General features: G+C 34.0%; 1 protein-coding gene across 12 annotated transcripts in view; it reads right to left on the bottom strand.

The window, feature by feature from the left end:
* LOC149783253 (protein scribble homolog) overlaps positions 1–27,887 on the bottom strand; it is a 184,501-nt gene that overhangs the window by 21,920 nt on the left and 134,694 nt on the right. For 8 of the 12 annotated variants that reach the window (XM_089931472.1, XM_089931478.1, XM_089931477.1 and 5 more), the window contains 4 exons: positions 23,026–23,128; positions 21,912–21,968; positions 16,036–16,132; positions 3,631–3,792 (listed from right to left, as the gene is read on the bottom strand). In XM_089931472.1, coding sequence (XP_089787598.1) covers positions 3,631–3,792; positions 16,036–16,132; positions 21,912–21,968; positions 23,026–23,128 — 419 coding nt within the window. The remainder of the gene's footprint in view (positions 1–3,630; positions 3,793–16,035; positions 16,133–21,911; positions 21,969–23,025; positions 23,129–27,887) is intronic. The other 4 variants (XM_089931476.1, XM_089931480.1, XM_089931479.1 and 1 more) reach the window with 3 other exon arrangements.

Here is a 27,887-nt window from a genome sequence, read left to right as displayed (position 1 = left end):
TATATTTGTTATCTATCATTTAAACATATATTTGTTGTCTATCATTTAATAATATACATGTTATATATGATTTAATAATATATTTGTTATCTATGGTTTAATAATATATTTGTTATCTATTATTGAATAATATATTTGTTATCTATTTTTAATAATATATTTGGTATCTATTATTTAATAATAAATTTGTTATATATTATTTAATAATAAATTTGTTATTTATTACAAAATAAAACCTGGTTACTCATTTATTAGCAAATAATGCAGCACAAAGTCTAACGAGTTGAATTTTCACAAAATAATGAAGCATAAAGTGTCCAATGTGAAGACAATACCATCAAAAGAAACTATCCCAAGTGATGACATTTTCAATGCAACAGGAAGTGACTAAGTGCTGCCATTAAATAAAGCAACTGAAGATGTATCAAGTGCAGATATTTCCATAAAAAATGCAACAGGAAGTGTCACAACTGTAATGCAACAGAATGTGTGCCAAGTGTAAACATTTCCATCCAATAATGGAACAGAAAATGTGCCAAGTGCTGCCCTTTCCATCAAATTGATGTATTTCATTTTGTCACATCCAAGATGTATTATTGTACAGTCAATTCTAGGAACACAAGTGTTATGACATTCATGACAGAGATGTACACAATATGTACACTGTGATTTTGCCAACATACTAATCACCAGAATGGTGACAGCTAATAATAATAATAATAATAATAATGACTTTATTTAAAGAGGGTAACTCAGTTAGTTAAGAACTAATCTACCTTGAGGCCCTCATATAAAGGAATTTATTTATTTTAGCTGCGTCTCTGAAGCCACTGGAAATATTGGGTTTGGAAGAAGGGAATAGAGTGGGTATTTCTAATTTCAACCGGAATACTATTCCAGAGCAAAGTTCCAGAGTATTGGAAACTTTTTTTAAATAGTTCCTTAATTGGTTTAGGAATTTTATACTGTCTGGTAGACATGGATCACAGGTGGGGAGTATTACCAAGTAGCCTATACTGGAATAGTGATTGTAAATATTCAGCAGCACTATTATTGGATATCCTGTACATTAATCTGGCTTTTCTCAAATGGATTTAGTCTTTAATAGGTACTAGTTTTACCATACCAGCTACATTTTCATTGCTTTTTTTGTGGATTGATATTAGTCCAAATGCTCTTTTTTGATGAGCTGCTGTCTGGACTGATGACAAAGCCACGATGGTAAAAGAATCCTAACCATTCACACAGCAAATGAAAATTCTTTTCATAGCCACATACTGTTGTGTGAAGGAGTGCAAACCACACCCAATGTAACATTACCACAAAGCTAATTATGACAGATTGTTCTCATCTATGGATAATTCTTAGAGTGTATGTTATTTGGATTTTTAACATAGCTTTAACAATTTTTCAGTCATATTGCTACGATGTCTGCAGTGTGGCAGTTTATAGTGATGTTGAGAATTGAGGCATCATGTCGCAGACATGTGGCATCATTTCCAATCCAGTCACATTATCATGACACTAGGCCGACCAGTCCTAACACTACCCTCTTAATCCTGGATGTCAAGCGAGGCAGCTGTTAGTACCATTTTTATTAAGTCTTTGGTATGACTCAGCTGGTGTTCAAACCCACTATCTCCTGCATCTGAGGCAGATGCTCTAACTACTTAGGCCACCAGAGTGGTCTCTCTGTTATGGACCATTCTTACACGAGAGAAAAATGATACCATTCTCATGAATGAGCCATTCCTACATGAGAGAAAAATGACACCATTCTCACGCATGGACCATTCTTACCGGAGAGAAAAATGACATCATTCTCATGAATGGAATATTCTTTGACTGAGAAAAAATATTCAGAAAGCATTCTTGAATAGCACCTTAAAAAGACTTTTCATCTTGAAATTTCCTCACACCAAATGATAAAAAAACAATGGCTTAAAAAATAAAAAAATAATCACTTAACAAGTGGCAATTAAAATACTCATCACATTTTTTTTCTGCCATGACATATTTTTCGACACTTTTAAAATTTGCATTAAAAAATAAACAAGAATTGAGCTGTCACAAGACAGCAATGCTCACCTGTACATTCAATGAAGGAAACAAACAAGGTGTGCATTTGATAATGTCAACTACAACAATGGAAATTAAACATACAAGGTGTACATTTGGTAATGGCAACAACAACACTGGAAATTAAACATACAAGTTGTACATTTGATAGTGCCAACTACAACACTGGAAATAAAAAATACAAGGTGTACATTTGGTAATAGCAACTACAACACTCGGAATATAGCATAAACTCCCCTGCACTTAAGAAATGAACTGAGAGAAAAGCAAGAGAAATATATATAACATGCATAAAGGGTACAACATACAGAAAACCAAGTTTAATAGCATAATTGCTTCTGACATGTAGACAAATTGCATACAAATTAAGAACAAGGGCAGGTTATCATAAGCAAATAAATCTTTAACACACAACATATTTTGCCTACTTCACAAACAATAATGGTGCAAGACTATGAATTCATTGAGTATTTTAAAATGCATGCAAGTTATTTACTGAAGTAAAATACCACCCGTGGGCACACCATAATACCTGAAATGGGCTGATCCAATGGCAGGATTCAAACCCAACACTTTTCAGTTGCTAGTCAATCAAACTAACAACTGTGCATGTGCAGTTCCTTGTATCACATTTTATGTTATAATGTGACAACCTGTGCAACATTAAAAAGTATTTCCCATTTTAACCTCAAAAAAATCAGAAAAATCAAACAGTCTCATTTTATATCATTTATAAAACACAGAAAATACACAGAATACTGTTGCCATGAAGATGTATGGGAGGGGTAACAGCATGTTTTGTATATTATTGACTGTATCATGCCAAGGATATGTCAGCTAATTGTCTTTCCCAAGGCCACATCAAGGCAGTTGACCTAGGCTGGCCTTGCTGGGTTTCAAACCTGCTACCTTCAGACAATCCAATGCTCTGTACCAACTGCATTACCACAGCTCCTGCATTTTTATGTACAGTGAATTCAATATAATTCAAAGCGAGGGGGTGGGGGGTGGCCACACATTTGTTGGTAATTTCTGCTTGATGCAATCTATGGATTCTGAAACCCAACAAATAATGATGTTCTAAAACTCGTTGTCCATTGACAAATTTAAGTACCAACAAATATATCACCTTTTTCTGCACATTAATAAAATGAGATAACCATGAAAAATTGACAGCATTGAAGAAATTTGCTGTTGTGAAAATAAGTTTCATATAATGGAAAAAAGGCCAGAGAACAATTTTCAAAGTTTTATTTATAAAATACAATCAGTTATCCTATATTAATAAACTTCACTGCCAACATCAGTGTGTCATAACTTTACCTTACAATAGCTTTCATCAAGATTTCCTGGAAGATTGAAGTCTTTTCCAGAACCATTAATTGACACTAATTTTATATGCCTCATTCAACTCCGTATTCATCACTACTTTTTGTAATTAACCTGGTTACACAGTTTACACATTTAGCTTTTTCTTGTTTATAGCAAATGCATAAGAAAACAATTTTTATAACAAAGAAAAGCAACTAAAAAGTGATCAATAAAACACACCTAGCTTTCCGCCAGGCTGCCTTTTTCTCAGCCTGAAGTACCCGCTCCTCTGCGGGCGAAAGTTTTTTCCCTTCAAAATTGAGAGAAGCATCGGATAATTCTTCACCTAAATGTTCATTCATCCTTTTCTCAGCTTTGGCGGTGCGTACCACATTTGGAGGACTAGCAAAAACAGAAATCAGTCATGCATCATTCCAATGGCATAACAACTATAGGAGACAAGAAAGCTTGCAATAGGGCAAATCCATGTGAAAAGAGGAATTGTAGAAGTAAATTTTAGAAAAGTCACTCTTTGCAAGATTGAACTATAAATTGACACCAAACTTTTAAATCCCAATTTTCCTCCATATAATGGAAAAGAATGTTATCTTTCCTTTTTTCCCCAAGAAAAACACAAAAATAACATTCCAAAAAATGGTAGTTTAGTTTTTATCACCTGACTCCTGATTATCTAACTGTAGCTATAGTACAAAAATAATATATTCCAACTCACAGTTTAGTTTTGTTCGCCTGGCCTCTAACTATTGTACTGTTGCTTTATAACAACAAAAAAGATAATATTCCAAAATCATTGCAGTTTAGTTTTTGTTCACCTGGCCTTTGATTATCACTCTGTAGCTTTAATACAAAGCATAATGTATTCCAAATAATGTTAGCTCAGTTTTGCTCATTTGGCATCTGATTACCCAAATGGTTTTGCTTTAATACAATGCCATGGTTGGGTCAAGCTTAATTGGGGAAGAAAGTAAATTCAAATCAGTTACTAGTTAGACTGTGTATCTGAAAATAATTTTAATTCAATATTTCAGATTGGTAGACTGTGCATATACATTTATGTCATATGTCTTTATGTAATAAGCATGCATATACAAAATATTAGATGCCAACAATCCTTTAATTCCATTTAATTTATGTTTAACAGATATAATGAATTTTAGAAACAATTTTATTTTCAATAAACAAAGAGTGACTCTTTCCAATAAAGCCAAAGTCATTTTAGCATTCATAGCTACACAAGAAAACATTCCTCTGAAGAAAATGAACTGGACTCAGTTTATAGAGATTTTCATGCAGCCCATTACAACATGCTTATGACAGAAAATCCCAATTAAAGATAAAAATTATAATTAACTGACTGAATTGGTTAGTATTTAGTCAAGTAGAAATGTGAAAATCCTAGAGTAAAATGACCCATTGAACACCTGGGTAAAGGAAAACTGCTACATCATCCATGCTTCAATTAACATGAAATAAGAATTCAAGTTTAAACCTAAGTCAAACAGACAAACCAATGAAGCCAAACTTTCTGGCAGTGAGAAACTACTAGAGTACAAACAGTACAAGCTCAAGATTTCAAACTTTTGGTTAATTTTCTTGATAATTTACAAATGCAATTTACCATTCGAAGTGCAGCTTATCACAGTTTTGTATTAAAAGGATTCAACAAGGCAAAAGTAGTTTTAGGCTGTGCAACTAGACCAGGGGTCTCAAACTCAAACCACCCCCAAAGGCCACATGAAAGCATTTTCGATGGCCCAAGGGCTGCGCCACCTTTGTTTTCTCTCATGACACCTTGTAACACCAATCATTTTGCAGTCAACAGGATACGGCTTGGCAGGCCATGTGTTTCAGACCCCTGCACTAGACCTTATTTTTGATCATTGATGCAGTAACATTGCCTCTATAGCACCTGCAGGGTACATACAAAATTCTAGAAAATAGAGGTGTAAGATCATTATGGCTGATTATAGTCTCACTTAATCATATACACCCAAGCTGGATTACTCAACAGAGTGAACTCATTTCCAAAGAATCACAAGACAATCAATCTGACTGGCTGACAAAAATGTCTTAGTGATTTTGATTAGCTTGTGTACCAGGTAAGGACACTTGGTCAATGATCATGGATAAAAAATGTATAAAGATGAAATCTTCAGCAAAATCACTCCAGCATCTTATTCCCCTTATTTCTAAAGTAGCAAACAGATTTTAAAACATGTACACTCAAATGTCCAAAACAATGTCTTCAAGGGAACTGCTGATTAACAGAAGGAATCCAAATCTTTGTACAGAAGGCTAGTAATGGCAGACAAGGCTAATAATGATACGAGTTATAATTTTCTAGAATAAACAGTAATCAGTATGGATTATAATTTTCTAGAATAAACAGTAATCAGTATGGATATTTGTGACCCATTCTTTTTCTAAAAATTATTCCCCATTTTTAAGTTTCAAAGGGCCCTCGAGTCCCACTTTTTCCCTTCCTGAAGGTCATTGCCAGAGCAATACAAATACAAGAAATAAAATATACAAATTCATAAACCTACTGACAAACTCTGATAGCTTTAAATAATTTCTTCTTTTTCTTAAGGATGATTCCTTTTGGTTCCATTTCTCTTCTTTACATTGATTAACAAAGAAATGAAATGCATACAGGCCATAAAATGCTTTAACATACTCTATGAAGTCGACGTATATAAAGGTTCTGAAGAAGCGATTCCTCGCAGGTAAAATATGCAAAGAATGGGACATAAATATAGATGAGAAAACCTAAAATAATGCCATCACTGAAAAGCTTGCTTTAATCTTGTTATAATGAAAGTTACAGCTGTTGGAACCATTGTAACATGAAAAGAAATTGTAGTGGTGGGGATCAAGAAAATAGTATAAAATAAAAATCATATGTTTTGGGAGTCAAGGAAATATATAGAATACAAATAAATCATGCACTGGTGAGGATAAAGGAAAATATAAAGAACAGAAACAAAATCATACAGTGGAAGGGATCAAGGAAATAAATAGTACAAGCCCAAATCAAAGTATGGAGAATACAAATGGCTTGGAGGATTGGATAATATAAAATAATAAATAGTATAAAAGGGATGAATATAAATTTTAAGATGTTGACAATCCTATTCTTTTTTATGCTGATAAGTATTTAGTAATATTTCTCTTGTAATCTTAACTGTACAAATTGTAAGCATTTCCAGCTCTTCATTTCTCAAAAGAGAACAGATTTTCAAATTCCTAAAAATATTTAAGCAATTGGCTATTACAAGCATTTTCTGTTAAATTGATTCACTACGATTTCAAGTAAAATGGAAGATCATTAAAAAAAATATAAAAAAATTAAGGGAGGTAAGTACACTGAATCCAAGTATAATTTTCTTTGAATCGGTACAATCAAACATCTTTAATTGTTTCCATCTCATGCTAGAAACAATCACTGGATGTAAATAATGGCCATTTTAATCTGCCCTCAAACTCGTAGTTGTTATTAAGTATTTTTAACTTGATAACATCACAAAAAAGATGATTTATCATCACTAACAGCAACAAAAACAATAATTATGGACAATTTAAACCAAAATCATTTCTTCAACTTTTTTTTTTATTACAAAAATGCAGGAATATTATTAAAAATTAAATGTCCAGCTACTTCATGATTGCCGAAATGTCACATAGTGTTATCTCAAGACTTTTCATATTATTAGGGTGTTCCTCGCACATCTAGCTGGATGTTTGTCCACTAAAAACTTACCAATTTCGGAAATATCACTATGATTACCTTGGAGTCCCTTTCAGTGAGTCAAAATTATCTGATTTGCATTAGTGAGGGATGAGATGTTCTGAGTGAGAATTAGAAATTGAGTCATGTCCCTTTACAACAGCCTGACAAGTTTTCAAAGCTTAAATATAAATAGAGCTAACTATAGAATTTGACAAACTTTTAGAAATGCTGACTATTCCTAGTAACAAGAGCAGAAAGCATTCTAAAGGCTTTGGGGATAAATCCACCTGAGCCAATATGCCAGCGATCTATAATATCTACTTTCATTGGGACAAGACATGCAAAAGTCCCTCAAGGTAACTGATGCTCTATTGGCCAAAAGAGTATTCACAACTTCATATCTACTTTCATTCGGACAAGACATGCAAAAGTCCCTCGAGGTAACTGATGCTCTATTGGCCAAAAGAGTATTCACAACTTCATTATCTACTTTCATTGGGACAAGACATGCAAAAGTCCCTCGAGGTAACTGATGCTCTATTGGCCAAAAGAGTATTCACAACTTCATTATCTACTTTCATTGGGACAAGACATGCAAAAGTCCCTCGAGATAACTGATGCTCTATTGGCCAAAAGAGTATTCACAACTTCATTATCTACTTTCATTGGGACAAGACATGCAAAAGTCCCTCGAGGTAACGGATGCTCTATTGGCCAAAAGAATATTGACAACTACAAGATAAAAATGGTGATTCATTTTCATTAATGGATTTTGAAATCATCTTAAATATTCTTCAGCAATAGGATTTTCAAGATGGCCATGATGGTGGCAATAATGGATACAACATGCACTTTTTCATTTAGGACCACTTTTATATTTTGGTTGTGAAAATGCCATGTCATTATGACCATCCATTCAGGAGAAGTGGTGATAAGGTTTACCATCATGGTAACTATACTGGAGGCAAGATCTACACCATATTTATTTAGAGTTAAGTAGAAATCATAAAAAGTCTTTTGATGAAAACATCTTGTCAGTAAGACCATCCACTCTGTAATGCAAAGTAACAGTAATAAGAATTTTGTTTTCATTTTAAATCAACTATATACCATAAAAAGTCTTCTGGCAAATACTCCATGCTGATGCAACCTTTTGTTCAGGAGTTGTGATAGACAGACTTTCAACATGGCAACCAAGGTCAAAATGGTTGTCAGAATGGCACCATTTTCATTTAGGACCAAGCAGACAGAAGATTTGTTTTAATGAACAATATGACCATCCATTCAGGAAAAGTAATAATAAATTACATGGAAGCCATCCTGAAGGACCAATCACCACTATATCTATTTAGGTTAAACCTGATTTGACAAGAAGCATTCTGATGAAATCTCATGTATATATGACTATCTATTCTGGTGGAAATAACAAAATTTCAAGATGACTGCTGTATTGGCCATTTTGGACTGCTGAGTGACACATTTTTCATTTTGGACATAACAGATCCTGACATCAATGTAAAAAATCCTCCAAGTGGTTGAGCAGTAGCTATGACACACTTGTATTAATGGATAGACAACTAAATGACAGAACAGTACTAGACATTTCACGAATTCTTCTGGTCTATAAAATGTTTAGCTTTACAAAATCAACAGAAGAACCAGAAATCTAAAGAATAACTAAAAAGGAAAAACAAACCCCAAAAAATCAAAGTCCTTTATTTGTTGACAACCATCACAAAAAGCATACTGGCTTTTTTCCATTAAAGAATCAAAGTAACTACCACCATCACAATACAAATTTAATCAACTGCTGGTGCACTACAATAAATGCTTGAAGCTAAATGTAGCAAAGCGTTTGAAAAAAAAAGAAACACAATTTTCTTCAATGCTATAAAACAGCAAAAATGATTTCCAAAAATATTCGGTTTTTTTGCAAAATATCTGCAAAACAATACAGGCTATATCAAGATGAAGAAATGGAAAGCATGTGCCCTTTCTAAGAACAGAAGAAGGCATGAGACCCTGGAGGAAATGGAAAGCAAGTGCCCTTTCTAAGGACATAAAAAGGCACGAGACCCTGGAGGAAATGAGTAATGCTTATCTTCTATTCTGTATTGTGTGTGCACAGCTTCTTTTTCTTTCAATATAACATAAGACCATTTTCAGTATTCAAAAGTCTCTGTTTCGACATGTACTGTCTCCTGTACATTTCAACATTTGTTTCTTATCACATTTCTGCCACATAATATATTGGCAGGTAACACACATACACACAAAAATTGGGTAATTTCAAGTTTTTAAAGTCTCTTAATTTTCACTACCTGATCACAAAGAACCAAAATTGTGAAGTATAGAATGTAAGAAAATAACTGAATTAGAAAGGTTTTTATATAAAAACGTATGCCCCATCACAGTGCCAACTAAAACCTTAATTATAGTTTGATGAACAGAAATGTACTGATGAGCCGACAATGGCAACACTATATGCCCTTTCCACTGTAATGATGGGGCATACCACAAACAAAATAGAACAAATTACTAACATGAATTTTCAAAACTGAAAATTCATAAAAGTGTAACATTGATATTTCCCCATGTTTACATGTTCTTTTAATGACTGACACTGATATTATGGCATAGATGTCTCCTTCTACATATGATATAATACTAGTAGTCACTTTTATTTACAAATGCATGTATTTTAGGTATGGTAAAACAATTAATACTGTGCCAATACTTGAACATTTAAACACCTGTGATTTTGGACTTCTGTGCAGATCAATGTTAGCACATGTTGTTTGAGAAAGAGTAAGAGTAACATGAGCAGTAGATTGTACATCCACCATGTGGGTATTATTGTACTTCTTTTATGCAAAACACTCTTTTATTGGGCAGATACTCAACCGTATTAGAATCCAAAATAAATTAATATCTTCTTTGTCTTAAATGCACACCATCCGAAAAACCTGATAAAGGTAAAATCCACAGAACTAAAGTTATTTTTTGGAAACCATGTTTCTTCTTTCAGTTCTGTTGACCCTGACCGTTGACCTCAAAACTGAGAGGTGTCTTTTTTTTTCCTCAAATGCAGTCATCCCAAAACTTCAATCATTGTTTGTAGCATAGACCTTAAGTTATTTTGTGTAAACCATTTCACTTCCTGGAGTTCCTCTGACCCTGACCTTAGGCCTCCAAATCAAAGTGTCTTCCATGTCCACAATACAAGCCATCTGCTAAGTTTAGTCAAAGCATGTCACACAGAACTTCAGCAGCTTTGAGGATATACTTTTTCCTTCATCTTATCCCTGTGACCTTTGATACCAAAATGAACATATGTCTTCTTTGTTCCAAAGTGCAAGCAATTCATAAAGTCTGGTCTGAGAATGTAATTTTAAAAAATACCTTATGATACCATGCAAAAACCATTTTTATTGTTATAGACACTGGTACTTTGACCATTGCATGTTTCGCCTGATAGTCAAAAGTTTTTGTCTTGTTTCACATACATGTACAAGTCATGTACAAAGTTTGATCTTGGTACCTGATACAGAAATGAAAATACTGTGTGGAAACAGTTTTCCTTCTTCTAGTCCCTGTGACCCTGACCTTTGACCCCAAAGCTGTTACCTTTTTCAATATGCCAAATAAAAGCTGCTTAGAAAGTCTGGCAATGGTATCTGAAGGAGAAATCAAGTTATCGACCAGAAACAAAATAAGGAACATATAGATAGCCATACACCTACTCCTCGGGTCCCCGAGTGGCTGAGTGGTCTAAAGCGCTCTCCGTTACGGACCACTGCCATCTCACCTCTGTCTGCGTGGGTTCGAGTCTAGGATTCAGCCAATGTGGGTATGTGAGAAAGCTTGCCAGTAGCTTCTCGTGGGTCGGTGGTTCTTCCCGGGTTTTTCTTGGGTTATTCCTCTATCGATAATACTGGCCGCCATGCATAGCCTATCGTGTGCTGAAAAATGGTGTTAAACCCCACAACAACAACACCTACTTCTCCCTTGATAACTTGTGCACAACTGGGTCCAAAAGCATAGAAAACACTACAGCCAAGTTACCAAGATGGATGCCATCCTTGCTTGACATCAAGAAAACAGGGAATGGAGGTTGGGGGGATAGTGGAACTGTTTAATAATTTTAAGTTTTTCTAATTATGTTGTTTGATTTTAATGGTATACATTACCTTATTATCAAGAGTCCAAAACTCTGAAGATTGTTAACAACATTACTTCAATAGGCTTCAACAACTATCACATGAATGTGAAAACACAGTGTATTACATAACTGTTGTTGCTTTTTGTTGTTATTGATTTGTAACACAATAAGACTCCTTATTTTACAAAAACTAGGGACGTTTATTTTATGAAACAACTGTCAACATCGAAACTTCGATTTGTTAGTGTTCTACTGATGCTGTGATTTTATTGCAAGTAACTGCAAATTTATCTCATCTGTGAGGAAATGTCCATGTGCCAATTTTTCTCATCTGTGAGGAAATGTCCATGTGCCAATTTTTCTCATCTGTGAGGAAATGTCCATGTGCCAATTTTTCTCATCTGTGAGGAAATGTCCATGTGCCAATTTTTCTCATCTGTGAGGAAATGTCCATGTGCCAATTTTTCTCATCTGTGAGGAAATGTCCATGTGCCAATATATCTCATCTGTGAGGAAATGTCCATGTGCCAATTTATCTCATCTGTGAGGAAATGTCCATGTGCCAATTTTTCTCATCTGTGAGGAAATGTCCATGTGCCAATTTTTCTCATCTGTGAGGAAATGTCCATGTGCCAATTTTTCTCATCTGTGAGGAAATGTCCATGTGCCAATTTATCTCATCTGTGAGGAAATGTCCATGTGCCAATTTTTCTCATCTGTGAGGAAATGTCCATGTGCCAATTCAGGAATTTTAAGTTGACTACTAACTCTGCAACTCACTTCTCTACAACAAACTGCGAAACAAAGCGGTCTATTCACAAAGTATTCATTTTGTTTGGTTGCCTTGCTATCTTTGATCAAATTGACAATGAGCGGTCTAATTTAAAGGAGTTAATATTTATAACCGTTCAATCAAGTAGTAGAAATGAGTTGATCCGACGTGACCGTGTCAGCTAGCATGTTAGCAGAAAGGATCTCCACGTCCTTCAATTTTTCCTTTATTCCATCCACTTTGTTTTCAAACAAAAGACATAATTAATGTGATAAAACAAAGCAGGTCTGCTTTTAACTGAGTGGAACAATACAAATTTAATGAGGTTCTCACAGAATTTCTTGTGGACAAAGCTGTGATGCTGATTCACATTATCACGTTTGAATAGAAGAGGACTAACACCCATATTTCATTTGACAAAACTTATTTAACTATTTTTAATTCATTAAAGTGTTGCATTAGTCACTTTGTCATTAATCAAAATTTAGTTGATTACTGTTATTGACAGTGTCCTGAGAGAGTTACTTGGAAATATTTAACAAAGTAAACGTCTTCTTACTAAAAGTTAAGAATTTGATGGGAAATGTACCAAGGTTTTACATGCCAAGTTCAGTCCTGATTTTTTTCCACATTCAACAGGGGCCCAATGTGGAGGTGGGGTGTTTGCTACTTAAAATTTGAATACATGCTTGGAAATATTTAACAAAGTAAACATCTTCTTACTAAAAGTTAAGAATTTGATGGGAAATGTACCAAGGTTTTACATGCCAAGTTCAGTCCTGATTTTTTTCCACATTCAACAGGGGCCCAATGTGGAGGTTGGGTGTTTGCTACTTAAAATTTGAATCCATGCCTGATCCTACACTGTAAGTGGGTTGTCAAGTTATTGAGGGAATTGCACTAATTTGTATCAGTTGTTTTACGTATACATATTTATGTGTTTGTGAACCTCTGCTTAATTTAGAGTGTGTGTTAAATCATGTCAATCATATACAAGTCCATGTGGGGGTGGGGTGTTTGCTACTTTTATTGCTCAACTTCAGTAAAAAGAAAATTCAGAAATATACTCACATATCTGGAAAATTTGTTGGATAAAAGATGAGATAAAAGGATTGATTTTAATCTCCCAGGACATTTTTCCTCAAAAAGAATAAGATCTCCTGATGCAGGAAAGCTTTTCTTTAATGACACTTGTATATCAGATACCAACTGCCTAGATTTTACACCCCAAAAAAACCCCCAACCCACAACATATTCTTTTACAAACTCTGTTTATACCTGGTATTAGGCAATGGTTCCTTCAATATTAAGAACTTTTATTGTCCAAGAGGAGTCATAAAGGAATGCAAAATAAAGGAGTATATGTTTAAAACGTTAATTCCACAAGGACCTGTACAGCAGGACATATAATGTACATGCACAAGATTGATATGATCTTGGGATTCAGACTATATGAGAAAAGAAATATGAAAATAAGTATTAGCATAATAGTCAGATCCAATGGCAAAGTGCATATGTAATCAGTAGAACAAATAACATAAACTCTGTACTGGCATATTATGCCATTGGATATCTGGGTCTATGTTGATTACAGCTGGACCCAATATAGAAATTACAAAACTTACTCTGTGAATGAGCAAAAGCTAAATGGAGTTCAAAAATCTTCATTTCAAAACTTATTAATCTGTGTGTACAAACAAAGTTCATATTTTCATGCATGTTGATAAAGTTTAGTTGATCGACATTTTGTTAATATTACAAATCCTGCATTCCTACTGGAAATGGTAAGATTTGCATAAAAAGTGCATTTATTTCAATTATGCATACTAAATGTCATACAGAAGCTGGCAAAATATACTACATGTAAGCATCATGGCAGAATACATGCAATAACAATGGGAAATTTAGTACTCCATTATGTTACCTGATTCCAAAACTGTTCAAGTAGTAAGAAATTATTTCAAGATTAGACAATATTCATCTATAGTATGAACTAATTTACTAATGATTCAGATTACCGATACTTACAACTATGTTATTCTGTAGTAATAGTAGTAACTGTAGGTAATGTACATGGGCAACATGACAAGATCTATAAAATTCATGAAACCAACATTCTTAGACTGGTGACAATGTTATTTTTTATTTCTATGAGGCAATGAATACTCTACAATGAGTGTAAATCAACATCAAACTGGTTTTATTTTAACATCAGATATCATATAAATTGTTTCCAACATATTCTGATGTACAAACATTTCTAAACCTGAGTCTCAGTCTGAATCACTGGCAAACTGTGTTAATAACATGAACATCAATTGAGCCTGGATTTTTATCAAGCTATTTCCTCTTTGGTCGGAAGAAATAGATAAACTCAACAGATCTAAGTTAACTACTAACCCTGGAACTTACTTCTATATAAAAATACAATTCAAAATTTCACACTCATGAATGAAACCGAGTAGTAAGTATCATATTTTTCTGAAATAAAGTTTGAACAATTTAGCAACTTCAGTGGCTATTAACATAAGTCTTGTTCTTAGAAATACTGTAAGCAACATAAAATCCAGATCCAATTAAATAAAAGAGCAGTAATAATGGTTAGTGAAAAAACCACACCCATACATAAAAAACAATAATAATCTACAACAGCCACTTCCTTACTAATATATTTCCATATCCAATATTAGCATAATTTAAAAATAAAACGCTTCTTGGGGTCCAACTTTAGTAATTTTATGCATGAGGTTAATTGTACATGAGGAATTGCTCAATGTCTTCAAAAGATATAAAGCTAAATTTCATTAGTAATTAGTAATAATAATTAGTACTTAGTAATAACTTTTAACCACAAATAATAATTTTATGTACCAAAGTAAAAGATTCTATGTTACAGTCAAAAGTTTTTAATGATATATTATGTATTTGGTAAAAAAATATTTAAAAAAATTTGATTGGACGTATATTTGCAACAAATAGGTCTGATGAAGTTATAAAATATTCATGTTAATTTTTTTATATACAATTGTAAAGTGCAATGTGGCAAATATTTAGTGTTGAGAACTTGAGAAAATGTACATGTCCACCCCCACCCACCCAAAGAAACCAACATTTGTCTCAACTGACAGCAGAATAAAATATTGACCTGTGTATATTAGCTCCTGAGGTAGGAGGAGATAATCAGAAAGAAATTAACAGGCTTGTTTTGTGTCATCTTCAATAACAGCTGGAGAAATGTACATGATTTTTGTACACCTGTACACCTGTAGTTTAGTGACATTAGTCTTGTCCTGTCATCAGTTTTGATTACAGATGAATGATATATTATTTATTTATACATTTACTGGTCTGTTATTTCCCTCCAAATGCGCCAAAGGCAATCACACATGCATAAACATTTACATTTGGTGTAAATTAAGACAAATGTAGTCTAGGCACAAGAACAATGCTACACTGCACTTTATTACTGTCATTACCACAAAACATATAACCTGATGTGATTTATAGAAAAAATCTAGTTTCACTATGTCAAAACTCAGTAAAATATGTAAACAATACCATTAATGTTATCACTTTATAATTTCTTAAATGAGATAAAGATTCACACTAACACATTATAATATTAAAAAGGACCAAAGTGAAAAACATAATAACTTTTCTGTTTTATCAATTTTTCAACTTTAAGTGCAAGGAACTATTACAGTGCTAATCTTAAGAGCATGCTAAAATATAGTGTGACAGAAAGCTGAACAAACCCTAAATTGTAATTAAATGGTTAACTTTTTGTTTAACTACAACAAAAACAAAAACTACTCTTGTGACAAACATGACATTTACTATGCACACATACAACTTAGATATGTCTCTTGATTAAGTGAGTATGATACAAATATCTATGCATATCTGTTGGACAAAAAAAATAATAACAATTTAAAAAAATGGGAGATCACTCTGATCTACCTGGCTAGAACTTGATTAAACTCTTCCTCCCCTGAGCTAATGTTATCTGTTGCCCGTGACAACAGTTCCTCCTTTGTCATGCTATTTGCCTTTGTCTCTGAAAAAGAAAAGAAACAACCAACCTTAATGCAAGTTTTCCCAGTTACAAGCAATTTAAACCTTACTTAGCAAAACTACGTACATTACTATATCATTTTCAGAACAGTAAGATATACCTTGATCACAAACATCAACTTCTTGATTATCCAAGTTTATGCATCTACCTTTGCTCTGTATTTGTAACTTTGTTCTTAGTTTTAATCCATTTACCATTATTTATACACTGATGTAAAATACAGATATAACTGGAACAAAGAGGATCTTGCATAATACTTTTTGGAAAATAAATTTATGACACAAGTTGTATGATTTCCATCATTCACGATCTGTACTGTACATGTCATGATCTAAAGTCATGAGATGCTATTAATCCTGTGTAAAAATATAAAGAGAGATATATGACCTTACAGCCATAAAAAGACCTCAGTAAGGTGGCTAATATTCTTCCAGATGATAATCCAATTTTGTTCTGTTTGGTGTAACAAAATAGCACATACCACTATTGTTGAGACCAAAGATGTTTGAAACGTTTAGGTGTGGTTTTGACGCAGAAAAGACATCATTAGGTTCAACTAAAAGGTTTCTAAGTACACTCTGGCCATAATGATCAACAATACAGTTTTTGAAACTGCTGTTCCAAACCTTATGCAGGCTAATAATTTCTTCATTGATCTCTCAACTTGACGAAACCTTTTTGTACCTTTTATTAATTCACATGTCAGCCGCAATCTTCTCTATTGCAAAGGACATATTATTATCAGGCAAATTAAAACATTTGATATACCCCAGCAAAGTCTGTCTGGTTCCCTGACCATCACCAGTCAAAGAATAACCTGGACCCAGACCAAACCTAGATAATATCCAGATCTAAGTGCAATGATTTTGTTTCTTATTTTATCTACTGTTCCTTATATGTGTAAATTAAAGATTGGCAGGTCCTGAATATTAACCTAAATAACACCAAGGTAATATCATCAGTGTAAGCTGTTCACTTGAAATCACAAGTATGAATTCTAGTGTAGATCCTGAGCTGCCTGTATATTATATACTGGCAGATCAAGATCCACCACAATCACAGTCTGTGCAGTATACATGACAAAAATGGTACATAAAACCTAAAAGTCAACTATTGCCACTCTCACAAGGACTGTACTGTCACAATGCACCTGCATAGTACCAAAACAGTTCATTAATACAATCTTACAATGCTTTGCTTCCCACCAAGAAAAAAAAATAAAAAACATTATGAAACAAATTTTCTAAAATTAACAGAATTAGAACAGACAATTGTAACAACTTTAACATAAATTAGAGAAGTTATGAAGAATTACATGTACTTAATACATTTTTTTCAATTACATGTACTTAATACATTTTTTCATTGTGGTTAATTTTAAGGAAAATCAAATAACTATGTAATCAGCGAAAGAAAAGAATTTCAAAGTTACATGGATAGCATTTTTGGCACGATGATGTCAGCAACATTAGTAGATTCTAAAAAGATACAATCGTCTTTGATCTGAAATAATGTTTTAGGTGACTAAATATCATATATGAATACAATTATTCAAATACTGCAAAAACATCATGCAACACAACACAGCTTAACATTTTACAGGAAACTAAAAATTGATAGATAGAAATTCCCTTGAAATGATATATTTTTAAAAAGACATGAAAATGTGAACAAGCAGGTTGATTTATCTGAAATGGCATTACATTTTTAAAATGACATGAAGCATAGCTGCCAACCTTCCAGGCTCGCAATTAGTGAAAATAGGGTTAAAAAGTAGTGAATTTGTACATGAATTACTGAAAAATACCATAATAACTCCATCAACTCTGACCGTCAATACTACACTATATCAAGATCGCAATATAAAACTAACACGCTACATATCTGCATTTCTATTTATTATGGTATTCATAAACTTCACTTGTTCTTGTGATTATTTATCAAGACATGATACTATGGCAGACTTGAACTTCCTCAATAGCTTGATCATAAATTTGTTTTAAAAAAAATTTCAGACTTCTTGCCTGCTGTTTGATCTTGGTAACTAAAATTGCTGACAACTTTTTGGCTCTTTAGGCCCTAAAGTCTGTCTTATTTTTCCTCACTAGAGAAAATACTCCTTCACTGTCTCTGTTGCTGTGAGGAATGCACAGGAGCTGCAGCAATTTTGGCTGTTCTACAGGAAAATTTGGTAGCGATCTTCGAGTCAGGGAACATTTGTCGGAACAAATGTTTAGCATGGTCTCCAGCTGATAAAGATAGATTGTATTCAACAAGAAAACTTACAAATAATGCTTTAGCGTTGGCAGCTTGCAGGTCTTCCATCAATGGCATTAAAATATTCTAGAGCTGAAATCTGCGAATTCTTAATTTTCCCAACTTCTACGTTTTTTTTGCAACCTATGTGCTTCCTCACATGGTCTCTGCCACTATGCCGAATAAACTGTGGCACACTCTGTGCAAAAAGCATGATGTATATCAATGTTTAATGGCAGAATGCACAACCAATTTTTGGCATATTCCAAATTAAATTTTCAAGATCTTACATCTTAATATTGCCACCAGTAGTACCGGACCGTTTCGGCAACTGCCAATATCATGACTAGTGCTTAACCAAAAATCTGTTATTTTAAAGATTTAAAATAATTGAGAATTGGAGAATTCATTAATTTTTTGCTTGTGGCGTGAATCCATGAATCACATGAAATTCACACCAAAATCGTGAGGGTTGGCAGCTATACATGAAGCCATGAACAAGCAAGTTGTCTGATTTGAAAATAAAGATTCAGGCTTCATTATTATGGATTAAGATTATCAACTGATATAATCTAGATTATAACCTTAATGAAAATATTATTTGTATGCTTATCTCATTTGTCCTGTCAATATACAAATGCTCCAAAAACATGGTGGAAACAAGATGAGCCAGAAATTGCTCACCTGGTGAATCGGCCTAATAGCCAAACTCAAGAGCAGATTGGCCCCCAGTATGATGCTGCTGAAATTTCTCCCAATGTTGTCCGCTACATAAATTATAAAAACAACTGTTTCAGGGTGTCTCTAGTTTTGTTCTGTCTTCATCTATATTTGATTTCACATCAGCATTTTTGATGCAACACTGAAAGGCCAAAGCCAGAATCAATCATGTCAAAGTTGGTCAAATTCTGTTCATCAGATTATTGAGATACAGTTGTGTGTGTGTGTGTGCTTGTGTGAGATTTGGATTTATAACATAGGTTTTTAAAAAATTCAGTCACATCGCTACAGTGTCTGTAGTATGGCAGTTTATAGTAATGTCTAGCCCTGTGGAATCATGCTGCAGACATGTAGCATCATGTCCCACCATGTCACATTATCCTGATAACAAACCAACCAGTACTATAACACTAACCTCTTAATGCTGAGTGCCAGGTGAAGCAGCTACTAGTACCATATTTATAAGCCTTGGGTTTGACTTGGACAGGTTCGAACCCGTGACCTCCCATATGAGGCAGACACTCTAACCATTTAGGCCACAGAAGTGGTGAGTGATTAGGTAACAATTTACACAATGATAAATACCCAACCTTGATCCTAATCCTTATAATTCCAATTTTCTTCCCGTTTGTAATAATATCAGTGGATTTCATGAACAAAGAATTCAAATGTAGATACCTTATAGTTTTATTTCTTTCACACTGCACCAGAATAGGTTTCCATCTTCACTCACCAAGATTCATCAACTCTTACATAGTTTTATAGGATAGTGTCAAAGTGGGTCATGGTAGTGATCTAAGCAACTTGGTAGAGTGACTGTATTCAAATTTCATGTGGTTGTTGTAATTGTTTAAACCAGATTATTCCTTGTTTTCCAACATTATGCACCCGTATGACAAGTGTTGCTTTGGTGTTTGTTATTCTTGCTTTCTATGCATTTCCATCTTCAAAGTGAAAATTGTGCCCACTTTTAGCTAGATTCCCTGCCTGTTATATGATCCTGACCTTTAGTATAGTACAAGTCACATTGGTCATGTAGGCATTCAAAACTGATTATTACAGAAATGGGTCACTTCTTAGAATTTGATTCTACATACCTTTAAGTGGCAAGTATTCACTTCATCTGCACTCGTATACATCCATATTCCTTTGGAAGGTCATCATTTAGACGCCCATATAATGTGACATGGTGGGACATGCATACAGCAAAATCAATGTTAAAGTACCTCAACATTTTTGGACGAAATGAACCTAAAGATGTGATCCAGTACAATCCGGATTGAATGTTGCACACTGTGATGTCAAAATGAAAGCTACACATATTGAAGAACAACTCTGTACTACCCTCAACTGTGCCGTTTCCACTCGACACACACTTATTTTGACTCAAGTTTAGTACATGGCCATCATTGTAAAGGTCCATAGCGATAAGTAATTTTCATCTGGAAGTTTCTTGGTGACAGTTAAGGTGCAGAGCATTCAATAATCAAGACTGAATAGGCTTTAGTTAATGAAAATTATTGTTAAATTTTAAAAGAACAATTGATATTCAATTTAAAATGGGTAAATGCACATACATGACCCATTTGACTTGTACTATAATAACAGCTAACAGTGTTGATGCAAATGCAATAATTTCTGACAGTAGATTGGTTTGTAAAGCCTGCCAAATGCTTACTTTGGCAAAAAGGGTGTTGGAGTGCAGGAAGGACTGTGCGATTACAAGGTTTTAACTTCTTCTTGGTGATTTTAATCAGGAGTTGGAAATTTTGATAGGAAATCATGGGGGGTGGGTAAGGCTTGTTGTTATTAATACGGTGTAAGGCAATGTCACAGAAAGCTTCACACAAAGTCACCTGACAATTGGAAACCAAAAGTAGTCTGCAGAATTTACCGATGTGTAGAATATTAAAAATCAGGATTGCATGATCATTTAAATCCAACCAGACTGCAACAAACTCAATCAGTTCAAGATTTTATATTTGTGGGGAATGGTGGCCATATCTGGTGGTGGATCAGCATAACGATCTCTAAATTTGAAAGGTCTTCATGCCAGGATGAATTCTGTCAAACATAATCATATTCTCTTCAATGGATTTGTAGCATATATTATATAAGTGTTTATCTTTTCTTCCATTGAAACAGTGTATAACAGAAGGTGGATCATAAAATAAATTTTAAAGTTCTTTATGCCAGAATGCTCTGTGTCAAGTTTTACTGAAACTGTTCGACTTGGTTCTTAAATGTGTAGAAAAACTGCTGATAGACAGTGGATGTGTTTTTCTATTTTTAGTAACAGTGGCCATATTTCATGGTGGACTGGTATCATTTGCAAATCAATTTAAAGTTCTTCACACCAGAATACTTTTTTTCAAATATAATTCAGCAGCTTTAGGGAAGTTATTTAAAGGCCCTTTTTTTAATTTTCAGCAGCAGTAGTCATGTTTGACAGCAAGCAGGCTGTCATCATTTGTACATATCTGAAACCCTTTTATGCCAGGATGCTCTGTGCAAAATTTGTCAAAACATGTCCACTGTTTTCTGAGGCATTTAAAACAGCAATTGTTCATAGATGCACAAAGGCAAAAGATGTTGGACTGAACTGTAAATTCAATTTACTTTATGGCAAGGTCAGCTAACAAGAAACATATTTTAGAAACAGAAATCTCTATACAGACATTAAGCAAAAAGCAAAAAAAAAAAAAAAAAAAAACAACTACCGTCCAAACCAAGAAACCAAAATGTGCACATATTCCAATTTTTGTGTTCACAACACCAAATATACCTTCCTCCTGCCTCATTTTTGCAAGTTCATGTTCGGAGAAGTATGAAAATTGTTTGGCTAAAGTGAAGAAAAAAATTCTTACTTCATCACAATGCATTTGAGAAATAAAAAAATACAATGCATTTGAGAAATAAAACAATAAAATGATTTTTAAACTATGCAAGACACTATATATTTTGTCTTGCCAATTGTAATTCTGCATTTTTATTTCTTTTTATAAAATGGTGATAACTATATTAAACTCATATTTATGTTCAAATTGTTTCAAAAATATGAATATTTTAATGTATTTACAAATACAATAAAACACAATATAGTGACTAATATGAGTGAAATAGAATAAAATGCTAATAAAAATTGTTTTTAATAAAGATTTAAATTACCCAGTTTGTTGGGAGTAATCAATAGAACAAACAACAGAGACCCTAATCTGCAACAGATCAGGGTCTATGGATTTTGTTGGGCTGTTAGACATTACTTATATGCCAGTATATAAAGTACCCCAAAATGGAAAATTAAGCCAATATCACCCTTCACTTAACAATGGTGAGAATAATCAGGCTTCCTGCCACAAATTTAAGAAAAACCCAAACATTCTTTACCTTTTCCAGGCACAAAAAATCTCCAGACCTCCTGAAGAGCTCAGAATCAATATACTAAAATTTCTCCCAAAAATACAAGTGCAGTCAAAATACTGGACTGCAACCAAAACAGTTGTAATAATGAAAACAAATTCAAGACATTTTAGTCATTTTTCAAAACATTTTCAAGACCCAGTAAAGCAATTTTTAAATTTTAGACCTTTTCCAGACTTCCAGACCCATACACAGGAACCCTGATAATTCATAAAGCATAAAAATGCCGTATATATGCCAGGAAAAAATAAATTTCTCATGTGTCAGTCTGCACAGATTACAACAAACACTGCATAACAACAATTTTGTGTGCATGTCCCAACCTAGCTTTGTTTAGTTGGTAAAAGTGGAAGGGGACCCACACTTTCCTTTAAAAACATGTCCTTGCATATATACCAAGTACATCTTATAAAGTACAACAAGACCTTGATTAAAAAAAATTTGAAAAATTCCTGAAGAAATTTAATATGATACCTCACCTGTTTTGGCCTTGGTTGACTGTTCATGAATTTCCTTTTCGAAAAAGTGTTTCTTGGCGCTGAATGTCAAAGTCTCACTCTTAAGGTTTGTTTTCTTCTCATCCTGCAATGATATTAACCACCAGAACAGTGCATGAATATTAAGGATTTGACAAGCACTGACTCCTCTGTGCATTTTCCAAAGTTTCAAACTGAGTTTATCAGTGGCCAAAAGTATCATGCTCACCTAAAAACAAATGTTTGACCAACTGATTCCGCAGACCGCAGTGAATCCTGTCCAAGCATGTTATATCTGACCACTTACACAGAGGGGTTCTGGGTGGCCGAGTGCTCACCTTCACCGATCACTGCCATTTGACTTTGATCACTGCCATTTGACTTTGGTCCACTTGGGTTAAAGCCTCAAGCTTGGCCTCTGTGGGCATGTAAGAAAGCTTGTCAATTCTTCCCAGGGTTTTCCCAGATTCTTCCTCCACCAGTTATACTGGCTGACATGTGTAACATATGATGTGCTGAACCCACAACAACTTCCATGGTCAGTGATGTATGAGCATTATCGGAAGGTCTGAATGGAGGATATACAGTTTACAAGTGTTACACAATCATGTAAATGATCAAGAATAAAGAATTGGATACTTAAGATGTTTCATGAGATACTGACATATGTAGGTGGAAAAAAACATAATATCACCAATGATAACAATACAATATTTTCACTTCACTTGTGAAATATTTCCTTATATCTACTTAAATATATAAATTATATCATCCAGGTGTCAAATGGTAAACAGAAGAAACTTACTGGTTGCTTGATATAATTCTTTTTTTCAAAACATTTTTCAACCAAAATAACTTGGATCCACAATTTTGGAGAAATGCCAAATACAAAGTAACACGTCATATTGGTAATCTGAGGAGTCAAAGTTCATTGTAAATAATTCCTCAGTTTTAAACAATCTCATGATCATGTGTATGCGCATAATGATTGAGCAAGCTCTATTGGTCTATGTTGGGAAATCTCCAGTCTCGAGGTTTATTCTCTCTCTCAACATGGGCACCCACCCTCACACATGTAAGAATTTATTAAACTAATTCAACCCTCAAAGTTAGAAGGTAATGATACAGCAGGCCCATATGGTGGTAGCTTCTATGAGAACTGATTTTCTAAATGTGTTTTAGCAGCCACTCAACTATTCATATGTTAAAATTGGCAGCTATGTTCCTAGCCCCCCCCCCTCAACAAATTGTGCACCATTTCAGCCATGTACAAACACTACGTCAAAAATCATAAAAAAAACGTAGCAAATTAACTTTTCTCTAGATGCTACATTAATCTGATAAGTGCTCTCTATTGATAATTAATATTTTATAATGGTTACCAAAATTCTTTGCTTGTAAAAATATCAAATTTCTGTCACTATTTAAACAAATGACTTGGAGAAGCAACCTTGATTGTTTCCACAGAAGGATCATTGTTCATTGCACTCTTAAATTTTATGGTTTGTGGCAAATCAAAAATCCATGACGGCTGATACCCAATGAAAAACAGTAAATTTATGGCACCTACATGGAGCTTAAGTGAGAATCACATTAATTAGTTGCATGATGCATCTTCTTAAGAAACTAAACAACCAGCAACAGTCTTAAGAAACTAAATAAACAGCAAGTCTTAAAAAACTAAATAAACAGCAACAGATCTGAAGAATGAAGCCCCTAAAAAAATTGTTTGACATCTGGAGACTTACAAAAAATTAATAGCTAAAAAAATTCAGATTCCCAGAATTTCTTCCTTAACAGCTCACTACAAAATATAAATTGCCAAATGGATGTCACATTATTTCCATGGGACTACCTACCTGATAATCAAACACTTCATACTTGAAATCAGCCATACTCCTGAATGCTCTGAAATAAACCTTTCTTCCTACACAATCATGTCTGAGCTGATGTGAATCAGTTACTTTAATGAGTATTGGTGAATTATGTTGCAAAAGGCCCCCACACTGTCTAGCCACAGTGTACTCTGTAGAATACTATAACACAAGCTGGGAGAAAACAGTAGACCCAGGCAGAGACATTTTGTATTAAAATCAATAAAGCCCTTTTCCTGCCTAGATCATGAAGTAATCAATTAACTCTACAGACAAGGCCATAGTTAAGAGAGTGAATCAGCAAGAGTAGCACACACCCAAAGGGCATGAAAATATCCCTTATTTTAAGAGAAAAATCCAATCACTTATGGAACACTTTATGCCCCCACCCTAAAGGAACAGTGTACATGTATGATAGCTAACCTGACTACTTTGTCACAAAACTTTTGTATATAACTTGAATCATCAAAGCCTAAATATTAACTTGTGTCAAGTTTTGTAACTGATGTTCTTAACCTCCATTATTTGTTTTCCTTTTATAATGTCTTTCATGGCATTTTGAGACTTGAGTTGTAATTATTTAGGTGACTTAAATTCAAGCAAATTACAGCAACAACAATGTTCTCCACTCACAAAATCCTTGGCCTTTTCATTTGCTTGCAATATAAAGATCCTCACATGAAAAAAAATGGCCATCCTGAACTGCCCTGAATCCTACAGGTGTTTTTGAGTTGGTAATTTTACTGACGTCACAATGGCTTGATGACATGTCTTCGCTAATAGTAATGTAAGCAATAAGCATCTGAAACTGAATGAATTCTTATTGTGTTTTTTTTTTCTTCAATGAAATGTTGCAGGAATGAAATCAAAAGAATTAAAATTGCAGATCCATATATTTCCTTCATGACTGAAGCATCAATGAAGGTTAATTTCAATGCTTAAGGATCTATTCCTTGCACATCAAGCTGGATAACTGTCTGCCAAAAACATGCCAATTGGGAATGGATCACTATGATTACCTACGAGTCTCTTTCACAATGTGACTTGCATTAATAACAGGCAATGAAGTTCAACTGTTGTTCATAAATATGTACAAGAGCCTCTGGAATAGACTGATGCTCTACTGAATGAGATGGATTTCCAGGAATTCAAAATAAGACCATTTCTTCTTTGCAACTACTGAGTGCTGAAATCATCTCTGCCATTTTTGAGAAATAAGATTATTGCATTATTCAGTGTGGAGGTTGTATTGGATGCAAGATTGGCAATATTTCCATTTATGACACTCTGGACACCATTAGAAGACTCCTGGTACAAACCCAAAGCCCTGATGGCATGAAAAGGGTTAATGCAACTGGGCATGAAAAGGGTTGATGCAACTGGGGCATGAAAAGGGTAGAAAGGGATTACATTGACCTGTTAGAAAACAGCCTTTGATCAATTTCTGGAAACATGAATATTAGAAGGTACTGAGTGGCATTTAAATAATGGCAGATGCCAAATCCTCAACAGTTGTGCAGATTATTTTCCCTGCCATATGCACACATATTATTTTTAAAATACAGAATAATTCAAATGATTCATCGTAAGTTACCATTAATGTCCAAAATCTAAAAAATGCTTTTCACAACAGTCTAGACGAAACAAGGCTACATGAATATCAGAATATGACACTGTCACAGAAAGAACACAAAACATCCACTCCGAGTATTGATCCATATTATACAAAATCTCTCCCAACATATTATTTATCAATTCATTTATCAATCTCAAATATTATTAGAAAAAGCATGACAATGCAATGACATAACTGACATCAAGGACATCCAAGGAACAAAAGCTGCATCTATTTCCCATGAAACCAATTTACAAAGTTAGGGTCTACATCAATGTTTGATGTGACTAATAGGGTAGTGAACATGACTGATGAAGAGAAACAAGTCAGTTAAAAATCTAAATGATTATAGTTGTACAAGTCACTAGATAAAAATAATATTAATACCCGCATCACCCTAAACCAGACCAGTGTTCACCAAAATTTAAATAAGGGAAGTCCGCATCTGAAAACCAAGCTTGCAGTTATATATGCAGTAAAACAAAATAAGACTGATGACAAGCTTCACAGCTCCAAACTTGATTCAATCCAACAAGTTTCACACCTGTGTTTCTATCCAGTATTAAGTCACTCATACTAAAGTACTGTGTTCATATTACAACATCGAGTACAGTATTATCATTCCAATGTAACTCTATCACATTTTAAAAAAATTCAAAGTTTGGACACAAAACACAAATAAGAAATTAGAAGACTTTTTAAATATTTAAACCTGCAATAAATTTAAACCTTTATTATACACCAAATTTGCTTACATCAATGCACAATAAAATCAACAACAGATCTGTCACCAAAGTGTTCCCTCACTATAAGGGACATGCTTGGTGTATACAGTGCAAATAAATGAACAGCACAGATGGATCTGCCATCAAATTATTCCCTTGCTATAAAGTGACTCTATATAGGTCATACTTAAATACAATGCACATCCAGCTAAGAAGCACTGATGGATATGCCATCAAATTATTCTCATTATTTGCAACATACTTGCTATATACAATGCACATCCAAATGATCAGTATATCGGGGTCTGCATCAAGCTTCTCCCTCACTATAACGGATACACTTGCTGTATACAATATACAATGCACACCCAAATGATCAATATATCGGGGTCTGCATCAAACTTCTCCCTCACTATATACTTGCTGTATATAATGCACACCCAAATGATCAGCATATAGGGGTCTGCATCAAACTTCTCCCTTGCTATAAGGACCGAACAGCATATATGGATCTGCCATCAAACTACTCCCTCAATATAAGGTGTCTGCACAAGAGCGATACTTGCTTACACACAGTGTGCATTCAACTAAACAGCACTGAAGGATCTGCCATCAAATTCCTTCCAGACTATAAAGATTTTCAGTTTAAGG

This window comes from Sinohyriopsis cumingii, chromosome 14, assembly GCF_028554795.1.
Source record: "Sinohyriopsis cumingii isolate HCF-2022 chromosome 14, ASM2855479v2, whole genome shotgun sequence".
NCBI lineage: Eukaryota > Metazoa > Mollusca > Bivalvia > Unionida > Unionidae > Sinohyriopsis > Sinohyriopsis cumingii.
The sequence above is the reverse complement of the archived record's forward strand: the minus strand, read 5'-3'. Positions and strand labels throughout refer to the sequence as shown.